This window comes from Carcharodon carcharias, chromosome 5 (genome assembly GCF_017639515.1).
Source record: "Carcharodon carcharias isolate sCarCar2 chromosome 5, sCarCar2.pri, whole genome shotgun sequence".
NCBI lineage: Eukaryota > Metazoa > Chordata > Chondrichthyes > Lamniformes > Lamnidae > Carcharodon > Carcharodon carcharias.
Window position 1 is genome coordinate 106280073 of NC_054471.1, and position 13078 is coordinate 106293150.

The 13078-nt window shown below is 42.5% G+C and overlaps 1 protein-coding gene across 1 annotated transcript in view; it reads right to left on the reverse strand.

Annotated features, from left to right (window-relative positions):
• The window catches only part of bmp5 (bone morphogenetic protein 5), a 192007-nt gene extending 182550 nt beyond the window's left edge, over positions 1 to 9457 (reverse strand). Inside the window, exon 1 of the mRNA XM_041188065.1 lies at positions 8661 to 9457. Within this exon, the coding sequence (XP_041043999.1) occupies positions 8661 to 9072 (412 nt within the window). The 5' untranslated portion in view covers positions 9073 to 9457. The remainder of the gene's footprint in view (positions 1 to 8660) is intronic.
• Between the last annotated feature and the right edge of the window lie 3621 nt (positions 9458 to 13078).

A 13078-nucleotide genomic window follows, 5' to 3' on the forward strand; every position in this document is an offset into this window, starting at 1 on the left:
ACTAATTCCTTTTGTCAGCCTGTGCACATACTCTCTTTTGCAAGTAATGGTGCAATTTCATTTGGCCACTGGAGACCACAGAAATGGCAATCACTATTTTTGACATTGTACATAAGTTTAAAAATCCAACACATGAACTGTAATATCGCAAAGATCTGAATTGCAGGCTAGTTGCCACAAGAGCTAAAGTTTACATCTTTCCAAAAACTAAAATCAAATCTACATACTTTGAATGGTCCATAAGGTTAAATGAAAACTTCTGAAAATAACTGTAGCTTTCAGTAATTTTGCCTGTGCCAGATGCATTTAAGGGAATCTAGGTAGACACATGAGGGAGAAAGGAGTAGAAGGATAGGCTGATAGGATAGATGAGGAGTGGGAGGAGATTCTTAATGGTGCATAAACACAAGCATAGATCTGTTAGGATAATTTGTGTTTCTGTGCTATGGAACCCATGTAATGCTAAGCAATATGATGCTTACCTTTACTGTAATTGCAAACCCCTAGTGAACACCTGGCATTAGGACATCAGTTAACAGACTAAGGACAAGTGAAGAATCGATTTTATATTAAACCCCTAAGGTTAAAATCTTGCAGAATTATACTGACGGCTCAAAGAGGTCACAAACAGCCTGATATCAAAGTTAAACAGCACATTGTAGAATAAATGTCTTCTTTCTGGGCCGTTTAGATTTGACCCATCTGACACATGTTGGTAAGAGCAAAAAACTGCGGATGCTGGAAATCCGAAACAAAAACAAAAATACCTGGAAAAACTCAGCAGGTCTGACAGCATCTGCAGAGAGGAACACAGTTAACGTTTCGAGTTGGACCTGTATCCATTGGAGTTTAGAAGAATGAGAGGTGATCTTGTTGAAACATATAAGATCCCAAGGGGACTTGACAGAATGGATGCTGAAAGGATGTTTCGCCTTGTGGGAGAATCTAAAACTAGGGGACACAGTTTAAAACTAAGGGGTCTCCCATTTAAGATGGAGATGAGAACATTTTTTTTTCTCTCAGAGGGTCATGAGTCTTTGGAGCTCTCTTCCCCAGGGAGCAGGGGAGGCAGGGTCATTGAATATTTTTAAAGCAGAGGTGGCTAGATTCTTGACTAACAAGGGAGTTAAAGGATAACAGGGGTAGGTAGGACTCTGGAGTTGAGGCCACAATCAGATCAGCCATGATCTTATTGAATGATGGAACAGGCTCAAAGGGCCGAATGGCCAACTCCTGCTCCTAATTTGTGTGTTTGCATGTTCCAAGTGATAACTAATTTGTGTTAGATTATTGTATAGTTTGAAGACATTGCAAGGAGAAAAGGATTGACATGAATCTATTTGGTTGTCAGTACCCCGCCTTTTTTAAACTTCTTGGAAGACCGCATTCAACATTAAAAATCAAGAATCAAAATGACACTGTTTTAAAGGAGGAGCCAGCAAGAAAAAAGTTAGTCAATGAACCAAAGGACCAGTGGATGCTCAAGTTGGAAAACCGAGCTGGCATTGAATGTTCAAAAATAAAATGGTGGCCAATATCAACAAGTGATTGGAAACAGAATGGAAAAGAACACATGGAAGAAACTTCAAATGGAAGGAACAGAAACTCGCACACTTGGCCTGAAGCTCCCTCTCTGGACACAGTGCACCCAAGTATCCCCCCAGTCTCATTTGAATACACTGGAATTTAAGAATAGGGGTAATTCTGCATCGTATTCCAGCATGGTTCAAATACAATTAAGGCAGAATCAATAGAGACTCAAGATGCAATAGTGAAGGACCATGAAAATTGGAATTCATAATGCTCCCCATCAGAGCGAGTGCAAGATCAGCAGCACCCAACTTTCTGTCCTATAACTTGGTTAATGCATTTACTGAAACTGTTCTCTTGTGAGTCTAAACTGCCTCAATTTCTCTCCACCCACAGGTGACTGATTGACAAAAGAAGACCAGGAGAAAGCCAGTTAACCTCTCAGATGAGGATTTGCAGGCCTGCTTGAATGAAGTAGAGGAAAGGCAGGAACAGCTGAGCTTGTCCCCGACATTCAAGCTCTCAGGTTTGAGAAGGTTGTAGAGGCACTGTGGGCCTTGATGTTTGTCCCAAGGTTGACCAGAACAAAGTTGGGAAGGCAAGAAACTTGCGATGTCATGACTTTCTCCCATGCTCAATGTAATGGCTACAGTCAGGTGGAAGAAGCTGATTGGTGATCTGTTGACTAGACATCTGCTGCTACAGTGCACTCCCCACCATCCCTGAATCCATATTCCTAGCAGGCGGAGACACAGAGGAGGTGGAAAAGGCAGTTATCTCTCTGGCGAGACTGGCCAAAAAGCAGCCCTGGATTGGTGGGAAAATGGAGTCTGATTCAATGGCTGCAGAACTGAAGAGACGCTTGCTGGTGCAGTAGCAAAGAGGCAGGAGGACTCTTGGCTCTATCAATAAAAACACAAAGATTCTTGTGGCCTGGCCTCGGAGTCTTCAGTGTTCAGCAAAAACATTCTACAGACAATGTTGAAGCTGAGGGAATCAACCTGGAACTTTTCTGTTCATTATTTTAGCAGAAACATTATTCCAATTATTTAAACATGCTGCTGTCACTAATGAAAGAACAGACAAGAATGCAAGAAGAACACATTTTAGCTTTGATCTGCTAGTCTCCAGTGATATAGTTATATCACTGCAACATTGAATAAATATATGAAAAATATCTGTTTTAAACATATATGTTTCTTGCAATGAAGCCATAGCCTTGTCATTGTGCTGGTTTGAATTTAGAACAATCGTAGTAAAGATGTGAAAGAAGACTTGCATTTATATAATGCCTTCCCTACCCTCAGGATGCCTCAAGGGGCTCTTGAGCCAATTGTGAGGTTTTTAAGATTATGATGTTTTGGACTGTGTCCTTAAGTCTAGGTTAAAGTGCAGAGAGTCATGTGACTATTCCAAATTCGGCCTGACAACAAGTCTAGCTTAGCCAAGGACCTGACTGAGCAAGATGTGAAGTTCTTATACCTGGGAACAATGGCAGCTGTGCTTACAATAAATAGATTTGCTGGCTCCAAGCTTTTGGGCAGAAGAATAAGAGAGAGGGGATAAGAAGAGCAGTTGATGTGGTCAGCAGAGAGAAGAGGCTGAAGGTTCTTTGTGAGCTACTGAAGCCATATGCAGGAGGGAGATGGTCTCTAGTCGAATAGCCACATTCCATAGCCATCTAAGGAATCCAGGAGATTCGTTCTGGTGTGGCCATAGGAAGAAGAATCATCAGAGCGGGCTTTAATGGTCGTAGTGGATTTGGGAAACTCTCCAAAAACAAAGGGCAGTGCCTGAAGATGGTCATTGAAAGTTATTACTTGGTGAAACAGGAAAACGTAAATCCATTGGAACAAAAACAGGAAATGCTGGAAAAACTCGCCAGGTCTGGCAGCACCTGTGGACAGAGAAACAGAATTAACATTTCGAGTCCATATGACTCTTCTTCAGAGCTGGAGAGATGTAGGTAAGCCAATAGGAAGCTGGAAGTGACTGTGGACTATTTGCCACAAAGACTGTAATTCTGTGGAGAGTATGATAGGTATGAAAGAGGAACATTCCATTCTGTGGTTTAAAGTATCAGTTGTCTACAAAAGTAATGTTTAGTTAGTAGTGTTTTTAGTCATTTATGACAGTAAAAATCTTAAAATGTGAAATCTTTTTCAGCTATTAACTGTAAGTTTCAATTTTTTTTAAACATTATCAGTCACTCGGGGATCACAACACAATGAAGCACTTTGGAAGTGTAGTCACTATTATAACACCGGAAGTGCAACAGCCAATTTGCACTTAGCAAGTTCCCACAAACAGCAATGTAATAATGGCCAGATAATTAGTTTCAATGATGTCAGGTCAGGGACAAATATTGGTCAAGATACTAGCAGGGCTGCTCCTCCCAGTTCTACATTCAGATAATTATTACTTTTAAAACTTACATTTTGGCCCTCTAAGGATTACTAATTAGGACACATGCAGGCATAATGATCCCAAAAGCAACAGCACTGGCGCTGTTCAGGGCTGCCCAATTTTTGGAAGAGGTCCTGAAACAGGCTTTAAGCCCCCTATTTAGAAAGGCAAAGGGTCTAATGCCTGTTTTGCCACAGGTTCTGAACATTTATACAGCTGCTTTTACCAGTGCAGCAGATAGTGCACTTCCACTTTGGAATGTGTGCACATATGTTGCCTGCCATACGTAAAATGGATGCAACCTCAATGAATTTCTAGGCCATATTCCCAGAAGCTAAAGCAATAATCAGGCTTAGAGGCTAAATAAAGGGCTCCAATGTTACTTAACATATAGATGACTTCACTTATTTCATGATTAGGGACTAAACATCATTCAGTAGTTAATTAGTTGTAAACTTAATGTGTTTTGCTTGTCACAATATTTGGAAATAGCATTTATTATAGTTGCAAGAGTTCTGATTGTAGCATTATGATATTTGTTGTGGATGGGGATGTGATTGCCAATGGTAACAGCCAAAAATGAGAGGGAGAAGAAAATCCCTAACAAATCAAATTGTACGGATTCATAAGGCCTGATATTTCTGGGGAGAAGGGGATACTTGGGGAGCTTGATGGTGCCGGGCAAGGCCAGAGACACTGAGGTCCTGACAAACTTAACTGTTGGAACCTCATTATAATGTTTTCTTCCATTTCTCACCCAGCAGTCAGGTGGGAAAAACAATTGCAGGAGGTCAAAACCAGAGATCCTCGAGGTCCATCCCAGCAATTGCTAAGAAGCTGGACTGCAGAACAGGACTTAGTGGGTGTAGGTGAAGGCAGGGTCAGCTGGCCACAATGGCAGGGCAGGCTGCAGGTCAAGGGTCGGGAGGGGAGATTACCAGCAGCAGTTAAATTGAAATTGGGCTCCTAATTGCTCTGTAGGAACTAGATTTAAATATTACAATGAAGCATCTGACCTTTCCAAGACAATGCATTGGTACAGTGAACCACCTGCTGCCTTAACCCCTTGGGTTGGCATTGCTTTTCACAGTTTTAAAGGTTTAACAGCACATCTCAATGTCCTTCCTTTCTTCAAGGGAGTTGACTTAATAATTACTCAATCAATACTGGCCTTCAGACTTCTGTAATAGCAACAATATTTCTGTAGAAACTGTAGATATAACAGAGCACTCATAACAAAACATGCGTAGTCCCAGAATCAGCACTTTAGAAAATTGAATTCTTAATCTCTGTTAAAATAATTATATGGGTGTCTTCAGTAACTGTTAAATGGTTTATCTATATATACATGTAAACAACTACAAAAAGTTACCAACATTCAGATAGATGACATGATTACCTGTTCTCCAGTGTATAAATTCTGGCTTAAGGGCAATTTCTAATAATCAAATTCAACTACCTTACCAAATAGTCCTTTCCTGATATTTATTGGGTTCTTAATAGAAAATAACAATTTTCAATGTAACAATTCGGATGTTTTGAAGTAACAGTCCCAGTCGACTTTATTACTTATATAGGCATGTTTCATGACAAGTTACATGCTGTGTTAACAATTCATTTCATCAACATTCATTCAAATGCAAACTTTTAAAGCATTACGTTTGGTTATGTAAATGAATGTATTACTAAACAAATAGCTGGTCTTGAAAATGTCGCAATTTATATTTCCAACTGGGGCAAAAACAAGCTAAACAAGTGTTTCTTATTTTATGCCTCCAGTGATGAAACTGGACACCAATTATGCACCTCCCTTACAGTATTAAGGAACTGTCCAATGCACCATCCAACAGTGCAATTATCTACATATAAAATGAGAGGTCTTAATACTGTTGTTAGTCAATTAAATGTAATTTTACTTTTTGCCATGTTACTAGGAAGTTTGATTTTCAAGTAAATCACTTTCTTAAGATTGTAAACATCATCAACATTTCACAAAGATTGCATCATTCTATCATTTTAAAGGCACAAACAGGGGTTTTATGAAAGGCTTTGACAGAACTGACACAGAGAGTGTGGTTTTGTTTGCGGGAAAGAGCAAAACTAAAGGTAATCAATGTATCAAGTCACCAGGAAATCAGATAATAAATTCAGAAGAAACCTCTTTACCCAGAGAGTGGTGAAATTGGCTAGCACAGGGAGTGATTGAGGTCAGTTACATAGATTTAAATGGAAGCGAAATAAATATGAGAAGGGGGCCGAATAGGAGGTTATGCTATTGGAGCTTCATGAGGAAGGGTAGGGGGAAGCTCCAATGGAGCAGAAAAGCCAGCAAAGGCTAGCTGGGCCGATTGGCCTCTTTCTGTACTGTACAGTCAATGTAATTCAATGCGAAAATAAATGCACTGGAACACGATCCTCCAATAAATATTAAACGCAGTCCATGCTTACTTCAGTGCTCTATTTCAAAACTTTCAAATAATTATAGGTTTGTCTTTAATTTCCGTGAGAATTAGGAATTGGTGCAGGAGCTTCAACATTCAGGGTATAATCATTTCTTACCAAGCGTCATTGAACTATTAGTCTTTGTAAAATCCGATACTCTGAGTTATAAGGAGTGACAATAAAGAATGTCTGATGCTCCTTACACCTGCAGAGGTACAAAGGCTAACCTCTTTTAGCCCCAGGCCAAATGAAACAGCAACAAAATTAAACTTCACTTCACTTGCTGGCAGTGCCCAAGAATTCATGGGAAATAATTAGAAAGGATTGAAACAGTCAAGGGTGACTCGAAACCTCCTGGAGAGCCTTTATCCACGCTTCATAATTGACACCTAGCAAACTGTTTTAATTTAAACTAATCTAGCACCTTTAAATGTCAAATTACGAAGGATCCGTTCACAAAACAAACTGAAGCGCTTTGTAAATCGGCATCTGGTTGACTCATCAGTTATAAGCAGACTGCAACTAAAACAAGTGTCTTCAGTTATTCCTAGGCAGCTGAGTGAAGGCATTCTAATGTGAAAATAGTTTACTGAACAGTAGGTTTATAAAAATATTGCTGGTAGTGAACTTGCTAATTGAACTGGATTGTTTAGACAAGATACTCCTACAGATGTTGCCACAGAAAATAGCGACTTCATGCCAAGTTATTTCTGTAATATAATATACACACGAGCTGGGAATGCACAGCTGGCTTCAGTAATGTAAAGACCGCCGTTTCAAAGAGAGCTAAAGATTAGATCAAACTTGATTTCTGGCAACTTAACTCCAATTCATTATTGCACAGAAACGCAGAGTAGCGCTCCAGATTCCCCAAAGTACATTTTCTTTCTGAAGTATGTGTGTTTCCACCTTGGACTATTCCCGCAACTTCTGTGAAGCGTTACTGTGGAGCTGACTGGTGGCTGGTGCCATAAGCGTGGTGGTCTGTGTTTCGGGCAGAGCGAAATGTAGAGGGAGAAAGGAGTGTTTAAGCCTCTTGGAAACAAAGGGGAAACGATACGGTGCTGTGTTAGCCATCTGCTAACCGGGTCTGCAACCATCCTCCTTTGATCCCCTTTGCAATCGAGCCGAGACAATGACAGCGTCGCACGCCGAGCATGGTCCCAGGATAGACATTTATAAATTGCCAAGAATCAAATGGCATCACTCGCGAGTTAACAAAGAAAATGACTTTTAAAAGAAAGAACACATTTTTCTCATCTAAAGACATCTGTTAAAGTTGGATCACCGTTATCATCACAACTTGCTTTGACAAGAACCATAACTTCAACCAGATCAATTTAGGATACCGGCGAATACTTTCTGTGTAAATATACATACCAGTAACTCTATTTATGTCAGGCCATTAAACTTCCATTTGCAAAGAGGTTTGGCGCAGGTTTATCCTTCAATGTGGCCGCTTCTGACCGGATTTTCGTCTCAGCTCCTTTTTCACTCAGGACCTTGCCATTATTTTTGAAAGATTTAGCGCCGTTTGTTATCGCGGTGCTTTCTAAAATTAAAATAAAGCGCAGGTTTCCCCACACCATGCGAAGCATTTTATTGGACGCTCTTTTCTGTAAGTAACGCTATCACTCCAACCTGTGCTTATTAAAGTTGGAATGAGAAAACTGGAGCCGGCAGGGTTGAAACTCTGTGGAAAACGTTTACACTAACAACGATTGAGAAAGGTTATAGATTCCCACAATAATCTCTGCGGCCGCGACATGCACTTTCGCGGAATGCTAGTTCACTTTCAATTACTTGTTCCTTTGTCGGATGGATGCGCTTTGCAATCGTTAACTTTTGCGGAAATCGGATGAATGTTACGATTAATCAACAAAAATGGAAATAAATTTCCTCTCACTTTGGGGAGGGAGAGCGAGATAAGATAGACGGGCAGACAGCAGATAGGCATATAGATAGATGGATAGATAGAAAAATAGAGAGCTAGGCAGCAGATAGCAGATAGACAAATAAATAGCTAGATAGATAGCAGATAGATAGACAGATATATAGGCAGCAGATAGATAGATGAACCCCATTCATTACCTGAGGCACAGAACAGAATCTAAGCTCACAAAGATATTGCATAAAACAAGACAAAGTTTATAATCCTTATTTAACGCTTTAAGAACTAAGTTAGAAAACCAACGTATGCTGCGAGTACAAACTGAGTGTTTCCAGTGCTGACCCCATCATGGGGAGAAGGATACTCACTCCAATGGGAAGTGACTGCTTACCCAGGTTCACGAAGCTCATGACCATGTCGGCATCGTTGAGGAAGTTGGTATCATGCAGGCTGGCGAGGGGCGGACTCTGTGTGGTGAGAGTGGCTCGGTAAGGCAGGGAGCCCCGGACCGCTCCTCGCTCCGTCTCCTGGTCGTTCGACATCGCGTTGTACAGGTCGAGCATGAAGAGAGGGGCCGACGAGCTGTGCTTCCCCACCGAGAAGGGCCTGGGCCGGTGAGGCAGCCCTAAGATGGACAGGATCTCCCTCTGTATCTCCCTCCTCTCGTGGTTTCGCAATCGCCTGTAGATGAAGCTGGAGTGGACGTGGTGATCGGCAAAATTCCCCTCGGCGCTTCCGAGGAACACACAACAGATCCACAGCAGTCCAGCGGTGGCTTTAGAGAAAGCCTGTAGTTTGTTCATTGCAGTTGTCTCTTTTCGTTTAATAAATGCGTTTTTGATGGTGTTTTTTTTTTGTTCCTCCCTTTATAACTTTGTTCCTGCCAACAGTTGCCCCTTTTCTTTCATGAAGTCCCGGGCAGCTCCTGGAGTTAGCTGTCAGCAGCACCAGGCAGGTAATGTGTTCATGTCGCCTCTGCAGGCAATTCCACTTTGGTCGGATTTTGGTTTAGATGAAGTTTTAGCAACAAGCGCGGCAGCTGTTACTCTGTCCTCTTACTCCTTCGGCCGAAAAGAAGCCACTCACCGCTTTCTTCTGGTGTGCTGTGTGGCCAGTGTTTAAGAGTGGAGCAGCAGTGGTGAGTGTGCTCCTGCCCCTCACTGTGTGAGTTACTGACTGGAAGCTGCTCTCTCCCTCTGCACTGCACTCCCTGCAACGGCTTCAAGCTGTCTCTAGTTGGCGCTCCCTGCACCACCTCCCCCCCACCCCCCCCAACACTCAACCCATCAGCTCTGTCACTTGACTCTGATCTCTGACGCCTGAAATCTTTGCAATGTCAACTTTTCAACTTTCCTCTTATTTCACACGCCGGCCGCTTGTAATGTTACAGCAATTTTGTCAAGTGGTTCATTTATTTCAAAATAATCATTGGCCCTGCACTCTTCTGAGACTGAAGGTTGAGTTTTTTTTATATATATATTTCCCTCTGCCGGGTAATTCTACGGGCTATTTCTATCAGTAAATGACAATACCCGTGCTGAGCTTTTAGTTTAGGAAATGCTTTAATTGGCATTGTGCGAACACCGGGCTGTTTATACTGCCAGGCGAGACATGAGGCTTCAGTGCTGTCTGGTGATCCCAAGTCAGTGTGACATTGTAGTCAGGGCGGGGCGGCACATTCGCCGTGTTGCTGTGCGCTGCACCTTTATAGCAGACTTGGCTGCTTTGGGACTCCTGAGAATGCTGACACTGGGGGCGGGATGGGCGCGGGTGCTGCTCCTCAGTTCCTCAGTTCAGTGAATGCAACATGCTGATGTGACAGCTCCCCGTTCCCAGCGTGCAGGACCGCTGATCAAGGAGTTCAGTCTTCATATGCTGCCCCCAAAGCCTCCGCAAACGGCTCCCAGCAAGTCGTGCAGCCCCATCGAAGATGGCCCTCACCCCTATGGCACGGCAACAATGATGCCGCTGTGACATCTGGACTACATCTCAGTAGAAGTGTAGCCTCTTGGACAAAGTGGTGAGCAGGCATGGGCAGAGCCCTAAATTAGGTGGGAACTTCCAGCGCAGGCCCCTCCCCCACCCCCTAAAGCCTGATAAAAGGATATAATTCCTGTTTTTACCCATCAGTTTGCTGACTTCCATTAATTACTCGGAACAGAGCTAGAATTACAGTTCAATTGAATGATGCTTTGAAGCACAGTTTATGAACATAGCTGGATTCTCAGATGGCACTGCAGCTTTTAGCTGGAAAACCAATAATATATTTTTTATCCAAACAGCAACCACAACCTGTGGAACATCAGAAAGGCGACACAGGAGCAGGCAGAATGTAAATGTGGACAGAACTTGTGCTGCGGGTTAGTTATGTGATATATCAGGGAATCTAGCAATTCACGGATGTTTGCTATGAACCCTCTGGCATTGAAAGCAATAAAATGTAAAAGGAAACTGCCCTCCACCTCTCCCCCAGTCCAACTACCAAGATTCTGCCTATTGCTGCTCGGGGAAGGTTCGTCCTATTGTGTTCATTTTCTTCAACACATAGCCACTAAGAGGCCTCCCTGTCCGGGGGCAGGTGGTAGTTGTGGGGAGGGAGGAGGGCCTCCTGGTAAGCCTGGGCCTGGCCAAAGTAGCCATCAACAAGCCCAGGCAGCGGGCGGTCAAGTGGGGTCATCCAACCCAACTGTCTGCCCCTCCGCTGCAGCTATGCTCATGGCCAGGAAGGTATGCTAGAGGCTTTCCAGGATTGATGGGCACCATGGGGGCTGGGGTGCATCATCATCCCCAGAAATGACACTTTGATTTGACTTTGTAAGCTCCCTTTTTTGTGTTTATTTTGTATTTACAGTGCCCCACCAGAGGCTGTCGCCCCCTCCTGATTGATCGATTTTTAGTTAAAAAATCTTCAAGTTAGTTCCTTTCCTTATGCAGTTGCTCCAGTAGCAGATGAGGTTCTCTGAAGGCAGAGTGTGTAGGAGTTGTCATGATATGCCAGGTGGTATTTGACAGGCTGACCAAATCCATAAGGGAAACTTGGCCACATTATCACAAAGGTTTTGCAATTTGTATTTATTACGAGAAGGTTTGTGCACTGAATTCAGAAGTAATGAGTCCACTAACACCTTTGGAGATTTAAAAATTTGAATTAAAGCATTTATTAACAAAAGAAAAGACTAAAACACGTACACAAGATTACAGTTACACAGTTACTTAATATTATAACAATTCCCAAAATTCCTAATTAATCAGGCTCCCAGCTACATGCCCCCTTTAAGGCAACAACCCAAAATAGATTTTAAATTTATAGAGACGATCCAGCAAGAATACCACAGCACCCACTCAACAGTGGAACTTCAAAGGCTTTTGACGCAACTTTGGTTACTGGAACAGCAGACTTCTGCAAAGTGGCTGGAGGCTTTTCCCCAAGTCTGTTTCAGACTATATACCTTTCAGCCACATCCCGCACAGCCTTCCATCCTTCCTTAAATATATCTCACCTATGATTTGTAAATCCCATCCTTCCCCCATCCCATGAATTTACTCTTTTTCCATAATACAAAAATCTTTTATGTTGTCATTATGGGCAGCACTTTTGGGGTTAAATCAATGGAATAACCTTGCCCTTTTTATCTTGTCAGTCGTAAAAACCTTATCATGTCTCTTTGAAAATCCAACAACTTTCCCCCTCATCTAAAAATGCAAATTTCATTCACACCCTATCTGCTGACTTTACCCTCGCTCACTCATTAACATTTCAAATGCCCTTTTACATCTAACTCTTTTGATAATTTCAACCTTGCAGACTATCCATCTCTAATTTAATTGAATCAGCACACAAAGAACGACCCACACACACATAGACACACACACACTTTTTAACCTACTTTACAATATTTCACAATAATGTTATGGGTAAAATTCTTAGCTCAGCGGGTGGGCGCATTCCCAACCCAACCAGGCATAAAATGATGCATGATGCTGTCTGGCGAGCATCCCAATGTCACTGCGCGCTCACGCAATATTTTGGTCAGCGGGCTCGTGCTGGATTCAGCAGCATGCCTGCCGATAAGTAAAAGGCCCAGTAAGGCCATTAAAATGCTAATTAAAAGAAATTTTTCACTGCCCATCCAACCTTATCATTGGTGCAAAGCATCCTTTGCACTGTTTTTGAAACCATGGGCAGGATGAGGTTTCCAAAAGCAAATAAAAATAAAATAAAAACCGTATTTTTTCATTAATAACATGCCACTGCTCATGTGACAGAGTCAAATGAGGGGACATGTTTTATAACATTTATAACAACTCTATTTATTTTTTAAATCTTTCGTTGTCTCAGGGAGATTTGCAAATGGCACTTGTGTGCATGCACGAAGTTCGTGCTAAACCTGCTCGCACTCCCACCCCCCCTCCCCAACCTGCCCGCACAGGCAGTGCTGAGTGCTGAAGCTCACGTTTCATGCTGAGCAGGTTTCAATTGGCCCACTGGTGTGAAGTCACCTTCCGGCCCCAACCCCGGGCAGTGGTCAGCTTCTTGACCGCCCCCACCGAGCCTGCCCAACATGGGTGAAATTCTGCCCAATGAAGAATATTATAGTTTCGTGACAGAGCTCACCACAGACTTTGACTATGTTATTAAGGTCTTTGACACCTATTTTAGCCCAAAGCAAAATTTAGGAGTTGAACGAGCACATTTTAACCAGCACTTGCCATGACCTGGGGAAGCGATTGAATTATTCCTAACTGACCTATATCACCTAGCTAGTTCCTATGGATACAGATCGCAGAAGGACGAATTAATCCGTGATC